This window comes from Scyliorhinus torazame, chromosome 3 (assembly GCF_047496885.1).
Source record: "Scyliorhinus torazame isolate Kashiwa2021f chromosome 3, sScyTor2.1, whole genome shotgun sequence".
NCBI classification, from domain to species: Eukaryota; Metazoa; Chordata; class Chondrichthyes; order Carcharhiniformes; family Scyliorhinidae; genus Scyliorhinus; species Scyliorhinus torazame.
The window spans coordinates 188127117-188151752 of NC_092709.1; the positions used below are offsets into that span (position 1 = coordinate 188127117).

The 24636-nt window shown below is 50.4% G+C and overlaps 1 protein-coding gene across 18 annotated transcripts in view; it reads right to left on the reverse strand.

Annotated features, from left to right (window-relative positions):
• rbm47 (RNA binding motif protein 47) overlaps nt 1-24636 on the reverse strand; it is a 367449-nt gene that overhangs the window by 27608 nt on the left and 315205 nt on the right. For 10 of the 18 annotated variants that reach the window (XM_072496611.1, XM_072496610.1, XM_072496618.1 and 7 more), the window contains one exon: nt 10362-10568. The exons of 2 other annotated variants lie outside the window; for them this stretch is intronic. In XM_072496611.1, the coding sequence (XP_072352712.1) occupies nt 10362-10568 (207 nt within the window). The remainder of the gene's footprint in view (nt 1-10361; nt 10569-24636) is intronic. 6 more of the 18 variants (XM_072496622.1, XM_072496620.1, XM_072496609.1 and 3 more) reach the window with 3 other exon arrangements.

The window sequence follows — 24636 nt, forward strand, 5'->3', positions numbered from 1 at the left end:
GAGAAATTAGGATGTTCACTTTTACAACTGCACCTAGCAGGGTAGAATTCTTCCATGATTGACAGTGAGTAATTGTTGCATTGTCCTCTTTGAAAAGCATCTCTAAATGCCAGCCTTTGCTTCCGCCTGGGTGCAGCTGTGTGGAGGATGACCGAGGAAGGGAAGAAGGTTTAACGGAGAAAGGTGGAGCAGTGGCCAGGCAAAGGTGGAAGGGACAGTTCAGGCTGTCGTGTGTCTTTTAAATATGGCACCCCAAGCGACAGCACGGTGGTGCAGTGTTAGCACTGCTGCCTCATGGCGCCGAGGACCCGGGTTCGAGCCCAGCCTCGGGTCACTGTCCTGGATATCAGACATGCCTGAAAGTTTAACAACAGTGGAGAAACTGAGAGGTGATGAGGTAGAGCTAGTTGTTATGAGCATACATGTGAAAACCAATTACATCACAAAATTATATTTAAACCGTTTACATATACGGATATATACATATATATATGCGTATATATAATATACATATATAATATAGAACTGATTTTAAAAGAATGTTGTAAAAGTTTTAACAGGTGAGTATAAAATTAAATTGGGGATACTTGAACCTGGGTTGGGTTTTAAGTGGACCAATCGCCCATTATACAGCCTGTCCTATTTCCCTTCCCACTGGCATCACGATCACTACCACCTGTTTTGCACCTCTGTATATGTAGACTGTCATCATCATTATATTAACAGACTCTCAAGGGATTTCTTGGGAACTTTTAATACTTTGCTTCGCATTGGCTGCAGTTACACACATTGCGTAAAGCTGAAAGCTCGAATTATGTGGGGAAAGTAGGCAAAGTAATGGCAGTGAAAGATCTAAGCAGCCATAGCATAATATAGCTCAATGTGTAATAGAAAAGGAGAGGTAACAGATACCCGCCTCTCCCCAATCTCCAGAAATCCACTCCTCACCCACATCCACATGACTTCTGCCCGAACGGTACTTGGCTGGGCCAAAAGAAAACTCAATATTGCAATGAAATCAAAGGAACGATCCAGATAAATCGGAAAGATAAAATGATAGTTAGAGCAGTGGACTCAAAGGGAAACTTTTGAACCAGAGAAGGTTAAGGCACAACTTGATAAAATCCCACAAGTAGTAAAAGGGGTGCAACAAAAATTGGTGGGCGTGATTTCTCGGGCCCGTTCGACAAGTGTGTAAATCCCGTTATGGCCGCTAACTCTCGCAAGAGGGCCAGAACCGGAAATATGTCGGGGAGATCTTAAAATGAAATATTCCCTGCACCACCCCCTCTTTTGGTGACATGATCAGGAGTGCGCACCTGAATTCCATTAAACAGCTTAACGCCGTACCTTCCAGCCCCATGTGATGTGCCCCACCCCCCCCGGCCAGCAGCATGATGTCATGCTGTCACAATTCACCACTGCTTCTCAAAATCGGAAACCAGTTGTGATGACCACGCTGGGCTTGCAGAAGTGCCTGGAGGCCCCAGGGACCTGGACGGTTCCACCTGGCACCCTGGCAGTGCTCCCTGGTACTCTCCCAGGGAGCTCTAAGAGAGGGCACTGAGATAGGGCAGTGCTAGGGGGAAAAAACTTCGCCATTGACGGGGCCTTCTTCCCCTTATGTGTAGTGGTGGAGGGAGGGGGATGGGTGCATGCCGGAGAACATGCAGGAAGGGGTAATGGCGAGGGTGAGAGTGCCCCCGATATGTCTGCGGTTGGGGGTCGCCCCGAAGCTTGTGGGGAGGCCCTCCATGTACTTGAGGGTGTGCGGGGAAGCATATTTTTACTGCAGATTTGGGAGATCGCGCCCCGATCTCTGTGTAGGTGGTCTTGCCGGCTCTATGAGGCAGCACCCCACCACAGACTGAAGCTGCAAAATACGCCCACCAATTTCTTTCTGATAAAGTGTTGGAAGATCGGGACAGAAAACCTGGCTGTGTTTCTGGAGAGAAGTATGACGGTTTTCAGTCAGTACTGAACACTTGGTCATTTTTTTTCGGAAAATTCCACCCGGAGGCACAGGACAGGACTGCCATATAACAGGCAGCCATGTACCAGAACAACATGGACATTGCAGCGATACACCAGAGCTTGGCCCAGTCACAATGGGCATGGCTGTGGCCATCAAGGGCATTTGCCTGGCACTAGCTGACCTGATCCAGTTCCAGAGGGACCAGGTACCGTCACTGAGGAATGTTGCACAATCCAAGAGGGAGGTAGCACAGTCCCTGTGGGTTCCATGGCTGCGAGCAAGGAGACCCTGGTAGAGGAGAGCCGGCATCCAGGATTGCCAGGTCCAGACAACGGCGGAGCCCCCAGAGCTCACTTCGACCACACACCCATCCCAAATAGCCCAGCGGCCATCGGGCACCCCAAAGGAGGAGGTGGTGATGGGACTTGTGCCGGTGACTCCTGCGGGGGATGTGCCGGAACACTGCAGCACCTCTGAATACCCTCCCACCTCTCCGAGGCGCATCAAATAGGAAGCGGGCAGAACAGGGTGGCACTACGAGGGTGAGATTTATACAGTGAATGGTAGAACCCTCAAGAGTATTGAAAGTCAAAGAGATCTAGGAGTACAGGTCCACAGATCACTGAAAGGGGCTACACAGGTGGAGAAGGTAGTCAAGAAGGCATACGGCATGCTTGCCTTCATTGGCCGGGGCATTGAGTATAAGAATTGGCAAGTCATGTTGCAGCTGTATAGAACCTTAGTTAGGCCACACTTGGAGTATAGTGTTCAATTCTGGTCGCCACACTACCAGAAGGATGTGGAGGCTTTAGAGAGGGTGCAGAAGAGATTTACCAGAATGTTGCCTGGTATGGAGGGCATAAGCTATGAGGAGCGATTGAATAAACTCGGTTTGTTCTCACTGGAACGAAGGAGGTTGAGGGGCGACCTGATAGAGGTATACAAAATTATGAGGGGCATAGACAGAGTGGATAGTCAGAGGCTTTTCCCCAGGGTAGAGGGGTCAATTACTAGGGGGCATAGGTTTAAGGTGAGAGGGGCAAAGTTTAGAGTAGATGTACGAGGCAAGTTTTTTACGCAGAGGGTAGTGGGTGCCTGGAACTCACTACCGGAGGAGGTAGTGGAGGCAGGGACGATAGGGACATTTAAGGGGCATCTTGACAAATATATGAATAGGATGGGAATAGAAGGATACGGACCCAGGAAGTGTAGAAGATTGTAGTTTAGTCGGGCAGTATGGTCGGCACAGGCTTGGAGGGCCGAAGGGCCTGTTCCTGTGCTGTACATTTCTTTGTGCTTTGTTCTTTGAGATACATGCAGTAGGCCGCGTCCACTTCTGATGTATCGCCTAGGGGGCCCACTAGAAGAAGCGTTAGGGTACGTAAGGTTAGAAAGTTAGACACCAGTTAAGTTGGCACGGGTGAAGCGCATAAATGCATTCTAGGCCAGGACACAATACTTGTACATATCACAATAGACACCTGGGGCGCGATTCTCCCACCACCCACCGGGTTGGAGAATCGCCGGGAGCTGGTGTGAATCCCACCCCCACCGTGTCCCGAATTTTCCGCCACCAGAGATTCGGCGGGGGCGGGAATCGCGCCGCGCCGGTCGGTGGGCTCCCCCGGCCCGCAATGGGCCAAAGTCCCGCTGCTGTCAACCCTCGCCAGCCGGCGTGAATTGAACCACCTACCTTACCGGCGGGAGCAGAAAGCACGGGCGGGCTCCGGGGTCCTGGGACGGGCGCGGGCGATCTGGCCCCGGGGGGTGCCCCCACGGTGGCCTGGCCCGCGATCGGGGCCCACCGATCCATGGGCGGGCCTGTGCCGTGGGGGCACTCTTTCTCTTCCGCCTTCGCCATGGTCTTCACTATGGCGGAGGCGGAAGAGACCCACTCCGCTGCGCCTGCGCGGGGAAGCCGTGAGCGTCCGCTTACGCTCCCGCGCATTCGTCGCCCGGCGAAGTCCTTTTGGCGCCGGCTGGCGTGGCGCCAAAGGCCTTTCCCGCCAGTCAGCGGGGCGGAAATCACTCCGCCGTGGGCCTAGCCCCTCAAGGTGAGGGCTTGGCCCCTAAAGGTACGGTGAATTCCGCACCTTTGGGACGGCCCGACGCCGGAGTGGTTCCCGCCACTCCATTACGCCGGATTCCCCTGCCCCACCGGGTCGGGGAGAATCCTGGCCTTGTTCACTGATGTTCCAGTAAGAAGTCTTTCAACACCAGGTTAAAGTCCAATAGGTTTGTTTCGAATCACTAGCTTTTGGAGCACAGCTCCTTCCTCAGGTGAAGAGTGTGAGGGATGGGCTGGGCTGGGTGCAGAGGGTGTGCCGGGAGTGGGGCTGGGGAGCGGGGGGAATATGCACCGAGGGCAGGAGTCAGACCTCGTTAAACGATGTGGAACACCAGAGCTCATCGTAGAGTGGGTCCCCATTATCCTCCAACTCATGGACTAGACCTGCTGATACTGCCAACCCAGGGCCAGCACCGTGTAGTGAGGCAGGTGGGAAGCGCGGAGGGAGGTGCAGATGTGGAGGAGGGGGTGGTGTGCGGGGGTGGAATGGGAGTTTCGAGCTGCCAGTGGCCAGGCCCCCTGGATGCAATCAGATTGTCACGTGAGCGGCGGCCCTGGCACATGTTGTGCGGCTTTCTGTACCTGCCGGGTCCCCTTCCTTATCCTCCTCGTTGAACGAGGCCTGGCATTCTCCCTCCTCCTGCAGTATGTCGCCCCTTTGCTGCACGATGCTGTGGAGGACGCAGCAGGCTCCAACGATGTGGGAGACCCACCTAGGCCTATACTGGAGGGCCCCACCAGAGCAGTCCAGGCAGCTGAACTGCATCTTCAGGATGCCAATGCACTGCTCGGTCATGGCCCTGGTCGCAGCATGGACATTGTTATAGTGTTTCTCCGCGTTGCTCTGTGGCCTCCGGATAGGCATCATCAGTCATGACCGCACTGGATAAACCCTGTCACCCAGGAGCCAATCCCTCACCCGGGGGAGCGCCTCGAATGTGTCGGGCGCCAGCGAGTGTGGTAGGATGAAAGCATTGTGCTCGCTGCCCGGGTATCAGGTGCAGACATGCATGATGTGCAGCTGGTGGTCACACACCAATGGACATTGAGGGAATGGAATCCCTTTTGGTTCATGAAGGGTACCCGCTCATGCGGCAGTGCTCAAGGGGGGCATGTGTCCCGTCGATTACCCCTGGACCTGGGGCCTTCCGATGATTGCGGTGATTCCTGCTGCCTGGGCTGCCTGGTGGGGTCGGTCCTTATCCAGGTGGATGTATTAACAAAGAACAAAGAAATGTACAGCACAGGAACAGGCCCTTCGGCCCTCCAAGCCCGTGCCGACCATGCTGCCCGACTAAACTACAATCTTCTACACTTTCTGGGTCCATATCCCTCTATTCCCATCCTATTCATGTATTTGTCAAGATGCCCCTTAAATGTCACTATCGTCCCTGCTTCCACCACCTCCTCCGGTAGCGGGTTCCAGGCACCCGATACCCTCTGCGTAAAAAACTTGCCTCGTACATCTACTCTAAACCTTGCCCCTCTCACCTTAAACCTATGCCCCCTAGTAATTGACCCCTCTACCCTGGGGAAAAAGCCTCTGACTATCCACTCTGTCTATGCCCCTCATAATTTTGTAGACCTCTATCAGGTCTCCCCTCAACCTCCTTCGTTCCAGTGAGAACAAACCAAGTTTATTCAACCGCTCCTCATAGCTAATGCCCTCCATACCAGGCAGCATTCTGGTAAATCTCTTCTGCACCCTCTCTAAAGCCTCCACATCCTTCTGGTAGTGTGGCGACCAGAATTGAACACTATACTCCAAGTGTGGCCTAACTAAGGTTCTATACAGCTGCAACATGACTTGCCAATTCTTATACTCAATGCCCCGGCCAATGAAGGCAAGCATGCCGTATGCCTTCTTGACTACCTTCTCCACCTGTGTTGCCCCTTTCAATGACCTGTGTCCTGTACTCCTAGATCTCTTTGACTTTCAATACTCTTGAGGGTTCTACCATTCACTGTATATTCCCTACCTGCATTAGACCTTCCAAAATGCATTACCTCACATTTGTCCGGATTAAACTCCATCTGCCATCTCTCCGCCCAAGTCTCCAAACAATCTAAATCCTGCTGTATCCTCTGACAGTCCTCATCGCTATCCGCAATTCCACCAACCTTTGTGTCGTCTGCAAACTTACTAATCAGACCAGTTACATTTTCCTCCAAATCATTTATATATACTACAAAGAGCAAAGCTCCCAGCACTGATCCCTGTGGAACACCACTGGTCACAGCCCTCCAATTAGAAAAGCATCCTTCCATTGCTACTCTCTGCCTTCTATGACCTAGCCAGTTCTTTATCCACCTTGCCAGCTCACCCCTGATCCCGTGTGACTTCACCTTTTGTACTAGTCTACCATGAGGGACCTTGTCAAAGGCCTTACTGAAGTCCATATGGACAACATCCACTGCCCTACCTGCATCAATCATCTTAGTGGCCTCCTCAAAAAACTCTATCAAGTTAGTGAGACACGACCTCCCCTTCACAAAACCATGCTGCCTCTCACTAATACGTCCATTTGCTTCCAAATGGGAGTAGATCCTGTCTCGAAGAATTCTCTCCAGTAATTTCCCTACCACTGAAGTAAGGCTCACCGGCCTGTAGTTCCCTGGATTATCCTTGCTACCCTTCTTAAACAGAGGAACAACATTGGCTATTCTCCAGTCCTCCGGGACATCCCCTGAAGACAGTGAGGATCCAAAGATTTCTGTCAAGGCCTCAGCAATTTCCTCTCCAGCCTCCTTCAGTATTCTGGGGTAGATCCCATCAGGCCCTGGGGACTTATCTACCTTAATATTTTTTAAGACATCCAACACCTCGTCTTTTTGGATCTCAATGTGACCCAGGCTATCTACACACCCTTCTCCAGACTCAACATCTACCAATTTCTTCTCTTTGGTGAATACTGATGCAAAGTATTCATTTAGTACCTCGCCCATTTCCTCTGGCTCCACACATAGATTCCCTTGCCTATCCTTCAGTGGGCCAACCCTTTCCCTGGCTACCCTCTTGCAGTATTGGGCTGCCCGGGCATAGAGGACCTCCTGAACAGCGTGGATGCTGTGCATGGAGTTCTCTTGAGATCCCAAACAGGTCCCCACTTGGCACCTGGAAGGACCTCATTGCAAAGAGGTTCAGGGTGATCGTCACCTTGACAGTCATCGGGAGCGGGTGTCCTCCCCTTATACTGCCGTGGTTCCAGGTGCGCCATGATCTGGCACAGATGCCTCACGGTCTCCCTACTCAACTGCAGTTGTCATCAGCACGCTTGGTGCAACAGGTCCTCGTATGACAGGTGTTGTCGGTACACGAGGCCTGGTGCGACCCCACCTCCTCCTCAACCTGTTGGGTTGCTGGCTCTCCATCATCATCGGCTGGCTCCTGCTCCTCTGGGGCAGGCCCCTATTGTGCAGGGTTCATGCTCGAGCAGCTCCTGCTCATGCAGCCTCAGTGCATTTGCTCGGGCTGCGGCTAGACAGATGCCAACTACTCCTGGTTCGTTACCAAAGCCCATTTTCTGCAGGGGGTAAAGGGCAGACATAGACTTTCATAGAATGTACAGTGCAGAAGGAGGCCATTCGGCCCATCGAGCCTGCACCGGCTCTTGGAAAGAGCACCCTACCCAAGCCCACACCTCCGCCCTATCCCCGTAACCCAGTAACCCCACCCAACACTAAGGGCAATTTTGGACACTATGGGCAATTTAGCATGGCCAATCCACCTAACCTGCACATCTTTGGACTGTGGGAGGAAACCGGAGCACCCGGAGGAAACCCACGCACACACGGGGAGAATGTGCAGACTCCGCACAGACAGTAACCCAAGCCGGGAATCGAACCTGGGACCCTGGGGCTGTGAAGCAATTGTGCTAACCACAATGCTACCGTGCTACCCTTTAGCATGGTGAGTATTCCTGTGTCCAACCAGGTCTGATGGGTTACACGGTGGCCCAGGCCTGCACTGGAGCCCCTGCCCACACATGTCCCCCCCTGCCCCTGTTCCCACTCCCACCTCTGTCCGTTCCAACTGACACTTTGCCCTCCGCAAGGAACCACTGGCCCCATTCGGGCCCGGCACCAGGGGGCCTCTGAGCCCACCATCAGTCCCTACCGGCAGGGATACCAGTGGCTCGCGCTACCCATGCCAGTGGTACGCTCTGCGGCCTGTGTCCTGCACCCTCCTGTGGGATCCACTGTGGGTGGGCCATGTGATACTCTGCCAGCAGGGTGGCGTCAAGTTGTTTGGGGGGGGGGTGCAGGTGCACAGTACGCTACCAATTGGCGCATGCTTGGTGACAAGGCCCATGGGTGGGCCTCGGCCAGGGGGGGTTGGCACCTGTCAGGACCGTAGTAGCGGTTGCTGTGGGTCCTTCGTACGGCGCACCAGTCTTGTCTACATGTCTGGGGGCAGGATGAATGGGGGCAGGGGTGCAGTAGGCAGGCAGGACGTGGTGACAGCCGGTGGTCTGGCGGGATGGGCTAGCTGAGAGTTTCACTTGCCGGACATCTGCCCTGCGAGGGTCAGTATGCTCGGGAGGGTGCCGACATCCATGGTGCATGATTCCGCCAGTCAAGGTGCGCTCTGCCGTTCTCCTGCTGCCCCTGCAGTGGAATAACGCCTCGGATGGGCGCATTAGGGCATGCCAACACCTGGTGAGCAACGGGCTGCGCTGGGCCACACCCATCCCGTTGATGGGTCGGATGGGATCTGTGGAGTCCTGGGCAGGTGGCCTGGGGGTCGGGGGCACCCATAGGGCCGATGGCAGTCTGCACATTTATGGGACACAGCAGGCAGTTAGTGGAGTGAGCAGCCAGGTGACTGCCTTGCAGACCGTGGCAATGGCGGTCCATACCTGGACACCCCGGCCCACGGCCCATTTTCTGGTCGCCTCCGCTGCTCCACCCCTGGCAGACGCCTCCCGGCCCACGGCACAACTGGTAGCCCACCGTTGCGCCTTTGGTAACATGGCTTACTGCCTCTCCCTCATCGGCCGCAACGCCTGTTTCCCGATTGTAAATGCCACAAGTGAACCACACGTCATCACCACCGGGTCAGGCCCATTAATGATATGCAAATGGCCATTACTGTACAATTAGCACGCCAGCGCCGGCGTACAACATGGAACGCATTCACTCCACTATCGAGGCACCGGAGCATGCGTTTCATTGAGCACCTGTCGCCGACCTCGATTTTCGGTTGACGTACGATTCTCTGCTTGATTGCGATTCGCAATTTCGGCATTGCTGGATGGAGAATTCCATCCAAGGAATTAGTACTGACAAAGTGCTAACAAAGGTGGTCTTAGTCAAAATGAAAGAAGCACTAAGCCCTGGTCTAGAATTCTAAGGGAGGTGAGAGAGGAAATAGTAGAGGCTCAGACCACAATCTGTCAAACATCCTTAGGTATAGAAGTTATGCTAGTGTCTGAAGGTTGCAAACCTTTTTCCAAGAATCAGAAACTCAGAACATAAAGAGGGGATCTGATAGAAGTATTCAAAACTATGATGGGTTTGACAAGGTAAATAAGGAAAACAAGATTTTCGCTGATTACTTAAGTTGGGAACTGGGATGCATAAATTTAAAGTCACCATCAAAAGATAAAGGGAGGGTTCAGGAGAATGATTTTTTAACAAAGGGGCTGTTAGGTCATGGATTGCCCCAATCAGAAAATAGTTCAAAACCAATATCAGATTTAATAAGTAAAATGGATACTTAAAAAAAAGATGTAGAAGGGACCAGTGAGAAGGATAGGAAATGGGACTAAGGCGGTTATCCCTTTCAGAGAATTAGATCAAGCCCAATGAGCCAAATCATTTTACAGCACAAAATTAGGTTATGTGTGGCTTTCAACAGCCCTCACACTGCTTGTCAAGACTTGATTGAATGCCACGTTGATGATTTTACTTCCTCGTGGTGATGCAGTTTTTGGAGTTTCATCAGTCCAACACAAACTACAATTTGCAGCAACATTAAAATTGCCGTAGTGTTATCAGTTTGTATTTAGCAAACCTGATGTGTTTCACAAATTAATATTTTTTTAAAAATCGGAACTATTTGTATTGATCTAAGTTGAGGATGTGCTACCTTAACACGATAAAATATCCAATTGAGAACTTCTGTGTGACTTTAGCTGTGACTCACAAAACTCCAGCTGCTCAATGTGTTTGTTGGGCTTATGTGTCATCCTACAGGAATATTTCAAAATCCTATAGGGTTTTAAGAAGATTTCTAAGACATTTAGCTTTGCATTTTTCTTCCTTCTTTCTCTAGCTGTTAAGGTAAATGTTCAGCAAAACATTCCCTTTACTAACCTGCACCAGGTTTCATAGCGACTGGACTGACTGTAGCCAGATCTAAGCTGGGTATCAGTTCATACGCTTTGTCCTGTTGCTTGGCCTTCCCTTCATGATATCTGCTGTAAATACCTCTGCCTGCAGAATATCCACCCAGGTACGATCCACGAGGTCCTGCTGCTCTGTTGCCAGCTGCCCCTCTACCTCGACCACGCACAGCGCCTGCTTTAAAACAAAATGTCCAATTTTAAAAATAGGGCAAGTGTCGCATTTAAAATAATAATTTGATTTTTCAGAGTTGCCACCAGAGGAAGCATTTGTAAAATGTTTCATGTTGGGCCCACTTGAACGGTGAGAACACCAAGCAGCATTTAGTCTGTGTTTTTGAGGAGAGCATCGCGAGCTATACATATCCTGGGGCAAAGTATTAGTGGTCACAGCCTGTCGACGGGAGCATTTAAAGTGACAAATTAAACAAGGGTATTTAAGAAGTGTTCGAAATTATGATGGGTTAAGGTAAAATAAGGGAAATCGAGGATTTCCACTGATTAGTTAAGCTAGACTGTGCAAATTTAAGATCACCATCAAAAGAAAAAGGGAGGATTCAGAATAGTTTTTTTAAAATTTAAGGGCTAAGATATGGGGCTGGATTCTCCGATTTGAAGACTAATTGCTGATGCTGGCGTGGGAACAGTGGCGCTTTACGCCTGAAAAAACAGCGCAAAAGCTGCACCGATCCTCCGTCTGTGGGGGACTAGCAGGCACGGTACAGGGGTCAATTACTCGGGGGCATAGGTTAAGGTGCGAGGGGCAAGGTTTAGAGGAGATGTACGAGGCAAGTTTTTTTACACAGAGGCTAGTGGGTGCCTGGAACTCGCTGCCGGAGGAGGTGGTGGAAGCAGGGACGATAGTGACGTTTAAGGGACATCTTGACAAATACATGAATAGGATGGGAATAGAGGGATACGGACCCAGGAAGTGTAGAAGATTTTAGTTTGGACGGGCAGCATGGTCGGCGCAGGCTTGGAGGGCCGAAGGGCCTGTTCCTGCGCTGTACTTTTCTTTGTTCTTTCTTTGTTCTTAAATTAGTTTGGAAGAAGATATTTCGGGAGGGAAAGATTTGGCAAGATCAGAAATCGGTGCGTTTATTCTGATGTTTGCTACGCTCAAACTTTATGTTGCCAGCTCATTATAATGACTGGAGCATGCAGCTCAGAGCTAAACACAATGCCGTGTGGCCGCACGCATCAGCAAGGGACCAAATTTATCTGAGGATAGCACTACTTTGTTATGATATCCATCGAGGTTGATAACTTGAAAAGATTGAAACTTCCAGTTCATAGGTGAAAGAACGACACAACAGGATTTCACATTTTAAGACAATTACTCTAACAAATGACTAAAAATACTATTAATTCTACACTGGGCGAGATTCTCCATTTGGGAGACTTTGCGGGATTCTCCGTCCAGTAATGCCAGAATCGCAAAATGCAATCAGGCGGAGAATCGTGCATCGGCCGAAAATCGAGGCTGGCGCTTGGTGCCCAACGGAATGTCATGCTCCAGTGCCTCCGCAGCAGCGTGAATGCTTTCCATGCAACACGCCAGCGTGGGCTTGCAAAATGTACAACAAAGGTTTTTGGCATATCATTAATGGGCCTGACCCGGCATTCTCCAGGCCTCTCACGATGCTCCGTCTCCACCAGGCAGAGTTGCCGACAGCGAGGTTCACTTGTGGTATTGAAAATTGGGCACCAGAGGCTCTTGGCTACTGAGGGAGAGAGGGGGGTACGAAAAGTGTCCAACATCGTTATAGCGTGCTGACAGTCGTGCCATTGGCTGGGGGACATCGTCCAGTGCCGGGGTGTGCGAGGAGGTGGCCCGTGGGGTTGGGTTGGCCAAGCACGGACCACCATTGCCGCAGCCTGCAAGGCAGCAATGCGGCTGCACATGCTGCTGACTGCCCACTGTGAATTTTCCTCCCCAGGTCACCCCCCGAGTTACCCTCTGGCCACAGCCGACCCATCAACAGTATGGGCGTGCTCCCGCGCAGCCAGTGCCATCTTCTTGGCTGGGTGAGGGGGTGTGGGGAGTAGAGTGCTTATATGTAGCTCCTGCTTGTCAGGCTCTCCAGTGCCAATCCTGACCCCGTTGTATCACATGCCTGCATGCATTGGAATCGCACTAGGTCCACGTAACTCGGGTGCTAGCCAATTAACGTGTCGTGAATTGCTCTGGTACTGGCGCACTTTCGGGACCACAGGACACTCGTGATTCAGTCCCGGCATCAGCACTTAGTCTCTCCTGCCGGAGGAGAATTCCTACTGATTTACGTTCCCCCGGGACCGCAAATTGGAAAGCAATTCACTCTTCCTAGCCATGAACATTTATGCATAGCGAGGAATATGAGGGCAGCCATTTCGAGTGGAAAGCTGATAGCAAAGTCTTGCCGCCGGTCACCCCCTACCGCACCGCAAATCAGCCCCCCCACCCTGCACCGCAAAGCAGCCCCCCACTCTCGGATTGCCTGGGTGCTCCCCTTCCCCCAAGTACTTTCTCCAAACTTCCATTGTCTCCAAGTTTAAATACGTTACACCTTCTTCCCAGTAATACAATCTAAGCCTTCCTTTGACCTTCAACAATCAAAGCATCCTGTCTTACTGTCTAGCAGATTTCAGAACAGGTCACATGATGCCCTACATTTTACCTTAAATTTTAAAATACAGTCCCAAAACTTAATAATCACATAAACTTCAGAATTGTAGCAAAGCCAGCCTGCACCTCTCCAAAGGGAAGAGAAAAGACTCTGAGCTGGAGGAATCGTGCAACAGGTCACATAACATGTTCCAAGATTCTCTGACACATCACTGGAGCCTTGGTGCAGTAGGTGGACAGGAGGAGCGAGGTCCTCTACCCATAATAGACCCTCTAGCAGATGTGGAGAAGGCAATGGAATGAGGTTTAATGAACTCACATGAGTGTCATGGTCAGTGAATGTATTCTTTGCAAATGAGTCACTTGGCTGAAGCACTGCTCAATTAATTCATCTCCTAACAATTCATATCCAATATTCATTGCCTCAAACATTTAACACTTCTGCAAGCCTCACACCCACATCTCATGGTTCGCACACATTGTCAGCTATTCAACTATGACAGATACATCACCCAAACATATTGCAGTACACTCACTGACACACTTCCCTCTCTCTTGCAGGTGACACATAACTAAAGGTAGCACCATCAAATCAGGGGGGAAAAAGTCATGGCTACATGTCCTCACCCAAATGGAGGAGACTATGCTGGCCATCAATGGAGTGGCCATGACTGAGGCCACCATAGGGAGTGGTGGGGCTGAAACCATACAGGATAACAGTATGTTCCTACCTAATCCATTTTATGGGTTCCTAGAATTCACCAATAAGGGAAAACTGCAATGCTAATTCTGCATGAATCATGATAAAATTTCAATTGGAATAGTTGAGACTGTTTTGCTTTATTTTATAGCTGGAAAATTAAGGGCTGAGGTTGGAGAACGTCTATCAGCTCAACCCAACATTGAGTATTCATCTCCTATACAAGATTGTGAATTGTTTTGACTGAGTAGACACAGGGAGGGGAATCTAGAACAAGGGACACCATCTCAGGATAAAGGGTTGATTGTTTAGAACTGAAATGAGGAGAAATTTCTTCATTCAGTGAATCTTTGGAATTATCTACCCCAGACGGTGGTTGATGTTTCATTGTTCAATATATCCAAGGCCGGGGTAGACAGGTTTTAAAATCTCCGGCAATTTAGGAATATGGGGAGCAGGCAGGAAAGTGAAGTTGAGGTGAAGATTAACCATGATCATACCAATTAGTGGAGAGGTCTCGAGGGACCATATGGTCTATCCCTGTCCTATTTCTTATCTTCATACATCAAAGAACTGCCAACTACCACCAACAAAAAAACCCTGTGCTGGAGGTTGAAGTTACTATAAGAGGAGCACCGGTGAAGAAAGACTTACAGCAGAATCAGTCGGCGGGATCCTTGGTCTGCCGGCAGCGCACAAACACCCGCGGGTTTCCCGACGGCATGAGGTGCCACAATGGGAAACCCCATTGGTCAGCTGCGGGAACGGAAAATCCCGCTGCTGGCAGGGACACGTTGTGCCATAAAACGTGGCTGGTAGACCTGAGAGTCCCGCCCTCAATCTCACTCTCAAAACTATCAGCTCAGATATTGGCACTGCACAAATGTGAGAGTGCAGCATAGAGTCAGCACGTGCATGTAGTGAGACACCATAACCAGTGGGCTACAGCCCGGACAGGGGGAAGAATAGCACATGTTCTAGCTCCCCAGGTGGTGAAGTTCGGTTTCAGGGGACTCAGGTGGGGACTTTGATGGCTGATGAAACTATTCAACAACGTTCAGTGTATTGGCGGCCTGCTAGAAAGCCTGCTGCCACTATCAAGGAGCATGGAGGAGTCCAGTGCTAACCTGGCACAGAGCCTTGTACAGAGCTTGGGACCCATCGTTTCCGGGGTGCAGTGTCGGCAAACTCAATTCGAACGTTTGCAGACCCGAACATGATGCAGTATCTGATGGCCGATGCCTCAGCAAAAGTCCCAGGCTATCCAGCCTCTCCTTATAACTCAGACCATCAAGTCTTGGTAGCATCCTCGTAAATCTCTTCTGCAATCTTTCTAGTTTTAACAATAATAGGGTGACCAGAACATTACGCAGTATTCCAAGTGTGGCCTTACTAATATATTGTACAACTTCAACAAGACATCCCAACTCTTATATTCAATATTCTGACCAATAAAACCTAGCATGCTGAATGCCTTCTTCAACACCATGTCCACCTGCGACTCCATCTTCAAGGAGCTATGAACCTGTACCCCTAGATCTCTTTGTTCTATAACTCTCCCCAACGCTCTACCATTAACTGAGTAGGTCCTGCCTCGATTAGATCTTCCAAAATGCATCACCTCACATTTATCCAAATTGAACTCCATCTGCCATTTGTCAGCCACTGGCCCAATTGGTCAAGATCCTGTTGTAATCATATACACCTTCTTCACTATTCACGATGGACCAATCTTGGTGTCATCTGCAAACTTACTAACCATGCCTCCTACATTCTCATCCAAATCAATAATATATATAACAAATAACAGTGGATCCAGCATCGATCCCTGAGGCACACCGCTGGTCACAGGCCTCCAGTTTGAAATACAACCCTCCACAACCACCCTTTGGCTTCGGTCGCCAAGCCAATTTTGTATCCAATTGGCTACCTCACCCTGGATTCTGTGAGATTTAACCTTTTGCAATAATCTACCATGCAGTATCTTGTCAAAGGCCTTGCTAAAGTCCATGTAGACAATGTCGACCACACTGCCCTCATCTACCTTCTTGGTTACCCCTTCAAAAACTTCAATCAAATTCGTGAGACATGACTTTCCCCTTACAAAGCCATGCTGACTTCCCCTAATTAGCCCTTGCCTGTCTAAATGCCTGTAGATCCTGTCCCTCAGAATACCTTCTAACAATTTACCCACTACAGACGTAAGGCTAACCTGTCTGTAGTTCCCAGGCTTATCACTACAGCCCTTCTTTTTTATTTTTTAAAATATAAATTTCGAGTACCCAATTCATTTTTTCCAATTAAGGGGCAATTTAGCGTGGCCAATTCACCTACCCTGCACATCTTTGTGCAAACTGCCACATGGGCAGTGACCCAGAGCCGGAATCGAACCTGGGACCTCAGCGCCGTGAGACAGCAGTGCTCACCACTGCGCCACCGTGCTGCCCTCCTACAGCCGTTCTTAAACAAGGGCACAACATTTGCTATCCTCCGATCTTCAGGCACCTCTCCTGTGGCTGTCGATGATTGAAATATCTCAGCTAGGGGGCCGGCAATTTCCTCCCTAGCCTCCCACAACGTCCTGGAATACATTTCATCAGGATTTGCTCAAGGTCATCCTCCCAAGCTATTTGCAGTCTCCCTGAGTGAAAGTCAGCAATCTCCCACCAGCCATGCTGCAGCCACTTAGGTTAGGGTACGAGATCCAGTGCAGAGAAATTGCGTAATGACTGCTCTAAGTGTAACTTGATGTGCTGAGCATGCTTTCACTCAAACTGCACATTCACTGAGCGGATCCTTTCGGTTATGGTACACCTCAGCATTTAGATATGGTGCCTGCAAAGTCATCTCTGTGCAACCGTGCCCCTTGGAAACCTGCTATCCTGGCAAAACCATGTTCATTGATCAGCTGCTTCTCTCTAGTCAGAGAGAAGACAATTAACTTCCTTGCCCTGGCTGAGGGAGACTTCAGATAACCTGGGAAGATGACCTTGAGCAAAAAGAGCATAAAGAGCAACTTTCACATCCCTCATACTGCATTAGATTGTGAACTGGGATGGGAGTCTCATAGATATCCTTGTCCCAGCCCAGGTGGACTTTAGGACCATTGTCTTGGTTATGATCTTATGATGGAGGGAAGGTCATTGATGAAGCAGCAGAAGATGGTTGAGTCGATCACTACCCTGAGGAACTCCTGAAGTAACGTCCCAAGACTGAAATGAGTAGCCTCCAACAATCACAATCATCTTCTTTTGTGACGCCAACCAGTGGAGAGATTTCAGCCCCACCTCCAATGTTCATTTACTCCAGTTTAGCTAGGGCTCCTTGATGCCACACTAGGTCAGCTGCTGTCTTGATGTCAAGGACAGTCACTCTTGGCGAGTGTAGTGACGAACCGGCGGAGGTCGGAGTACTTTTGACTGTACTGAGGGACGAAGCAGGGGTGCCCCCTGTCCCCCCTGTTGTTCGCATTGGCGATCGAATCATTGGCCATGTCATTGAGGGAGTCTAATAAATGGAGGGGGGTGGTCCGAGGGGGAGAAGAGCATCGGGTGTCGCTATATGCGGATGACCTGTTGCTGTACGTGGCGGATCCAATGGAGGGGATGATGGAGGTCATGCAGACTCTAAGGGAGTTTGGGGAGTTTTCGGGCTATAAGCTCAATGTAGGGAAGAGTGAGCTCTTTGTATTACAGGCGGGGGACCAAGAAAGAGGGATAGGGGACCTACCGCTCAGGAGGGCGGAGGGGAGCTTTCGGTATCTGGGGATCCAGATAGCCAGGAGTTGGGGGACCCTACATAAACTGAATCTGACGAGGTTGGTGGAGCAAATGGAGGAGGATTTCAGAAGATGGGACATGATACCGCTCTCGCTGGCGGGTAGAGGGCAGTCGGTCAAAATGGTGGTCCTTCCGAGGTTTCTGTTTGTGTTTCAGTGCCTTCCCATCGTGATCACTAAGGCTTTTTTTAAGAGAGTAGGCAGGAGTATTATGGGGTTTGTGTGGGCGAATAAGACCCCGAGAGTAAGGAGAGGGTTCCTGGAACGCAGTAGGGACCGAGGAGGGTTGGAGCTGCCAAACCTGGGGAACTACTACTGGGCAGCAAATGTGGCGATGATCCGCAAGTGGGTTATGGAGGGAGAGGGGGCGGCATGGAAGAGGATGGAGATGGCGTCCTGTAAAGGAACAAGCCTGGGGGCGTTGGTGACGGCACCGCTGCCGCTCTCGCCAACAAAGTATACCACGAGCCCGGTGGTGGCGGCAACGCTAAGGATCTGGGGCCAGTGGAGACGGCAGCGGGGTGCAATGGGAGCATCGGTGTGGTCCCCGATCAGGGGTAACCACCGGTTTGTCCCGGGGAAGATGGGCGGGGGGTTTCAGAGCTGGCATCGGGCGGGGATTGGAAGAATGGGGGACCTGTTCATCGACGGGACGTTTGCGAGCCGCGGGGGAACTGGAGGAGAAGTTCGAGTTACCCCCGGGAAATGCCTTTAGATATATGCAGGTGAGGGCTTTTGTGAGGCGACAGGTGAGGGAATTCCCGTTGCTCCCGGCACAAGAAGTTCAAGATAGGGTGATCTCGGGTGTATGGGTCGGGGAGGGCAAGGTGTCGGAAATACACCAGGAGTTGAAAGAAGAGGGGGAAGCGCTGGTAGAAGAGTTGAAGGGTAAATGGGAGGAGGAGCTGGGGGAGGAGATCGAGGAAGGTCTGTGGGCTGATGCCCTAGGTAGGGTTAATTCCTCCTCCTCGTGTGCCAGGCTCAGCCTGATACAATTTAAGGTGGTCCACAGAGCGCACTTGACGGGGGCGAGGTTGAGTAGGTCCTTTGGGGTAGAGGACAGATGTGGAAGGCGCTCAGGGAGCCGGGCGAACCATGTCCATATGTTTTGGTCATGCCCGGCACTGGAAGGGTTCTGGAGAGGAGTGGCGGGAGCAATATCTCAGGTGGTGAAAGTCCGGGTCAAGCCAAGCTGGGGGCTAGCAATATTTGGAGTAGTGGTTTCACTACCGGAGGAGGTAGTGGAGGCAGGGACGATAGGGACATTTAAGGGGCATCTTGACAAATATATGAATAGGATGGGAATAGAAGGATACGGACCCAGGAAGTGTAGAAGATTGTAGTTTAGTCGGGCAGTATGGTCGGCACGGGCTTGGAGGGCCGAAGGGCCTGTTCCTGTGCTGTACATTTCTTTGTTCTTTGTTCTTTGTTCTTTGGTCGAACCGGGAGTGCAGGAGGCAAAAGAGGCCGGCATTCTGGCCTTTGCGTCCCTGGTAGCCCGGCGAAGGATCTTGCTAATGTGGAAGGAGGCGAAGCCCCCCAGCCTGGAAAAATTATATCGCTGGGTTCATAAAGTTGGAGAGGATTAAGTTCGCCCTGAGAGGGTCTGCGCAGGGGTTCTACAGGCGGTGGCAACCGTTCCTAGACTATCTCGCGGAGCGTTAGAGGAAGGTCGGTCAGCAGCAGCAGCAACCTTGGGGGGGGGGGGGGGGGGTGGAGGGGACGTCCTGGGAGGGGGGGGGGAGGAGGGGGGACTGCCTGGGAGGGTGGATGAGCAAGAGATAACATGAAGGGTTGGGGAAACTGGCACGTACGGGTGAGGGCCAGTGTACAAAGCTGTGTAAATATATCATTTTGCCATGTATATATCTTGCTCTGCGCGATTTCTCGTTTTTTTTTGTTACGAGGGGGGGAGTTATTGTTTGTAAGGGAGAAAAATTGTGTTAAAAAACTTTGATAAATATATTACATTAAAAAAAAGGACAGTCACTCTCACCTCATCTCTGGAGTTTAGTTCTTTGGTCCATGTTTGGACCAAGGCTGTAATGAGGTCAAGAGCTGAGTGGCCCTGGTGGAATCCAGGCTGAACAACAGTGAGCAGGTTATTGGTCAACAAGTGCTGATTGATCACACTGTTGATAATACCTTCCACCACTTTGCAGACTGATGGGGCGGTAATAGGCCGGGTTGGTTTTGTCTTGCTTTTTGTGGACAGTAGTTGGGCTATTTTGTCTTGCTTTTTGTGGACATAGTTGGGCTATTTTCCACATTTCCGGCTAGATTAAATGTTGTAGCTGTACCTGAACAAATTGGCTAGGGCTGTGGCTAGTTCTGGAATACAAGTCTTCAGTACAATTACTGGAATGTTGGTAGGGCCCATAGCCTTTGCAGCCTCCAGTGCCTTCAGCCATTTCTAGATGCCACATGGAGTGAATAGAATTGGCTGAAGACTGGTATCTGTGATGGCCATTTTACAGGGCATTTAAGAGTCCACCACATTGCTGTGGGTCTGGAGTCACAGGTAGGCCAGAGCAGGCAAGGATAGCAGATTGTGTTCCTAAAGGACATTATTTGTGAACCAGATGGGTTTTTATAATCGGCAATGGTTTCATGATCACCATTACTGAGACTAGCTCTTAAATCCAGATTTATTCATTGAATTTAAATTCCACCAGCTGCTGTGGTGAGATTTGAGCCCCTATCCTCCAAGCATTCGTCTGGGCCTCTGGTTTACTAGTCTAGTGACATTACCAATTTGCCACCACCTCCCCCGGTTGAAGAGGTTATCCTTTCACACCCCTCTGTGCCACCACCCGAATCACTGAAGCCTACCTGACTGATCCTGATGAGCCGACCCACTTATCGGTGTTCCAGGGCCTCCTCTATGGTTGCTCTTCGTGATCAGCTGCAGTACCAGCAGTGACCATCATTCCCAGTGGTGCTGCTGCTAGGACTGAAGAGTTGCCAGCTCTCAGATTGGCTAGCAGCATTTGAAGGCGGGTTCATCGCCCTTAAGGGGACAATGCCGGAACTCCTGGAAACAGCCTGCCATCGGGGCCTCCACCATTAAATACGGCACTGTGCGTGCATGCCACAGACACCATTTTAGAACCAGAATTGCATCTGTGGTGCCCAAACTACAGAGTGAAATTTTGTAGCCTTCTTCCTTAATATAGATTCATAAATCTTGTGAGGGTATAAAAAGAATTTGGATGGAACAGAAGTGAACGCACACTATTTCAGCAGTGAAATACATAAAGTAAACCATGGAAATACTGCAATTGGTTTCTGCAATTTAGGATTCACTGCAACAAATATTAGTTTCTTCATCAACATGCGCAGCATGCTCTTGAAAATGTTCGGAATGTGGCATTGCTAAAGATAGCAGTTAGAAAACGGCTGCTACACAATTACTGCAGTTCATTTGTGAAGGCAATGTTTTTGATGTGTTGTGACAGAAAACACATTTTGATACAACTTAAGTTATTGGTAATATTCTGTCCATGGGGATAGATTTACATGGAGGAAACAAGGAGATTTGTCCAGGCCACTAACACTTTTTTTAATAAATATTTTTATTCCAAACATTTTCAGATTATCACATGCAAAACAGTCTAATATAATACAAACAATTTGCAATTTTTAAACAAAATAATAACCCTAAACCCCCCTACCACCTTCCCGCCCCACAACCCAACCCTCTTCCAAATCTTATACATTGCATCCATCGCGAACGGTGTGGTGAACGTATTGCTGCTACAATTCACCACTGTATTGTACTGTATTATGTTGATGCCCTTGTGGGCTCCGCCTGTGGCTCCGCCCCCTCAGGGGTGGTATGTAGATCTGCAGCCTGTAGGCGGCACTCAGTACAGAGCAGTCGCAGGCAGGCACAGATCTAGCTTATTAAAACCGCTGTTCACTTCTACTAATCGTCTCGTGGGAATTGATGGTCGCATCAAACGGCACAAATCTATGATCCTCACACATTCGTGACAGTAATGACATTGCCCTCAATTTAAAATGCTGCCTAAATTTGTTCCAAATCCTTGGAGACGCCACCACCACCCGGCTCGTAGAAAACCTGACTGAAGAGAATGGAAGAGGGGCTGTAACCAATGCCCTTAGACACAAACCTACACAGGAAGCCACCTTCATCCGCCTCCACTTTGGCCCCAGTTCCTCCATCCACCCTCAAATTTTCAAAATGCTGGCCACCAGTAAGAGAACATCAGACTCTTGTTGAGGCCAACCCGCCAGATTGTCGCCCTCTCTGCAGGAAAGCTCTTTGAGTCCTGGGAGTCTTACCCACCTAGTCAAGGCCAAAATTAAGCAAAACAAAAAATGATCGGGAGACACTGGAACATAAATAAGAACTTCGGCAGAATGTTAATTTTGACTGTCTGCACTCACCCACCAGGGACAACAGGAGGGCATCCCACCTCTTCAAACCCCCTCACCCCCTCCACCAGACTGGCCAGGCTCAATTTATGCAGCAAGCCCCAGTCATGAGCCACCTGAATCCCAAAATACCTGGCTAGCCTAAACAAGAGCCCCCCAAATCCGCCTCCTTCCCTAGGGGATTCACCAGGAAGATCTCGTTCTAACTCACATTCAATTTGTATCCTGAGGACTCAAACTTCCTCAGCAACTCTTCCCCACACTAAAGAGAGAGGATCTGAAAGGTATAGCAACAGATCATCGTGTAAAGGGACACCGTGGACTGGATTCGCCAATTCTGAGGCTATGTCCTCATGCCAGCGTGGGAATGGCGCAAAATGACCCCGATCCTCCGTGTAGCTGAGGGCTAGCAGGCCGGCAGCGTAGAGCGGCCGCACCATGCAACATGGCGCCGGTTGGGTCTGCAAAATAGTGCCCTCCCTTTGGCTGGCTCACGAGCCCCAGACCACCCCCCAACAGTGCCCCCAGCCCCTGACAAAGTCCCCCTTGCCCACGGACCGCCCCCCCCCCCGACTATGGTGGCGCTGGGCTGAGTCTGCAGCTGCCATGCCGAGTTCCTGACAGGTGAGACCATGAGAGACCCATGCCGTCGAGAATTTGGCCGGTCGTAGGCGGATCATCGGGGTTGGGCCCATGGCAATGTCCTGAAGCCTTCAATACGGCGCGCGCTGTACTAGAGTACGCTGCTTTGGAGGGGGCGGATTATCTCAAAAGCGGCATCGCCCCCGATTTGGTCGGAAACGGGTATTCTACCGTCGATCGCCGAACGCAATTCCGGCGTCGGTGATCGGAGAATCCCGCCCAGGGTGTTCCATGACCCCTCTCTATACCCCTCCACCCACCTGACGATTTAAGCGTTGGCCAATGGCTCAATTGTCAGTGCAAATAACAACAGGGACAGCGGGCATCCCTGCCTTGTGCCCTCTGCACAACTGGAAGTACCCTGAACTCACCGCGATGGTCCAGACACCAGCTGTGGGGGTGCTATACAGCAGTCTCACCCAGGAGATAAATATTGGCCCAAACCCAAATCGTCCCAAAGTCTCAAAGAGATACCTGCACTCCACTCGATCAAATGCTTTTTCGCATCCATGGAGATGATTATAGAACATTACAGCGCAGTACAGGCCCTTCGGCCCTCGATGTTGCGCCGACCTGTGAAACCACTCTAAAGCCCACCTACACTATTCCCTTATCGTCCATATGTCCATCCAATGACCATTTAAATGCCCTTAGTGTTGGCGAGTCCACTACTTTTGCAGGCAGGCATTCCACGCCCTTACTACTCTCTGAGTAAAGAACCTACCTCTGACATCTATCCTATATCTTTCTCCCCTCAATTTAAAGCTATGTCCCCTCGTGCTAGACATCACCATCCGAGGAAAAAGGCTCTCACTGTCCACCCTATCCAATCCTCTGATCATCTTGTATGCCTCAATTAAGTCACCTCTTAACCTTCTTCTCTCTAACGAAAACAGCCTCAAGTCCCTCAGCCTTTCCTCATAAGATCTTCCCTCCATACCAGGCAACATTCTGGTAAATCTCCTCTGCACCCTTTCCAATGCTTCCACATCCTTCCTATAATGCGGCGACCAGAATTGCACGCAATTCTCCAAATGCGGCCGCACCAGAGTTTTGTACAGCTGCAACATGACCTCATGGCTCCGAAACTCAATCCCTCTACCAATAAAAGCTAACACACCGTACGCCTTCTTAACAACCCTCTCAACCTGGGTGGCAACTTTTAGGGATCTTTGTGAATGGACACCGAGATCTCTCTGCTCATCCACACTGCCAAGAATCTTACCATTAGCCCAGTACTATGTCTTCCTGTTATTCCTTCCAAAATGAAACACCTCACACTTTTCAGCATTAAACTCCATTTGCCACCTCTCAGCCCAGTGCTGCAGCTTATCTATGTCCCTCTGTAACTTGTAACATCCTTCCGCACTGTCCACAACTCCACCGACTTTAGTGTCATCTGCAAATTTACTCACCCATCCTTCTATGCCCTCCTCCAGGTCATTTATAAAAATGACAAACAGCAGTGGCCCCAAAACAGATCCTTGTGGTACACCACTAGTAACTGGACTCCAGTCGGAACATTTCCCATCAACCACCACCCTTTGTCTTCTTCCAGCTAGCCAATTTATGATCCAAACTGCTAAATCACCCTGAATCCCATGCCTCCGTATTTTCTGCAGTAGCCTACCGTGGGGAACCTTATCAAACGCTTTACTGAAATCCATATACACCACATCAACTGCTTTACCCTCATCCACCTGTTTGGTCACCTTGTCAAAGAACTATCTTGTCAGAGAATTATCTCTGGAACATTCCCCAAGGAAGACGACAGGACCACATTTAAAAGTCTCCTGATGTTGGCCGACAACTGTCGGCCCTTGACAAACCCTGTCTGGTCCTCAGAGGTCACCTCTGGTAAGCCGCCCCTCCAGAAAAGTCACCAGCACCTTAGCTAATATATTTGTGTTGGCATTCAACAGTGAGATAAGCCTGTAAGACCCACACTCCATAATCTCCGTGTCCTTCTTCAGGATCAAAGAGATGGATGCCTGCGCCAACATGGTCGGCAGCACCTCCCGAGATAGAGAGTCCTTAAACATCCCCAATGAGTGTGGTGCCAACAAGGCCACAAACTGTTTGTAGAATTGCACCGGGAAGCCAACCGGTCCTGGTGC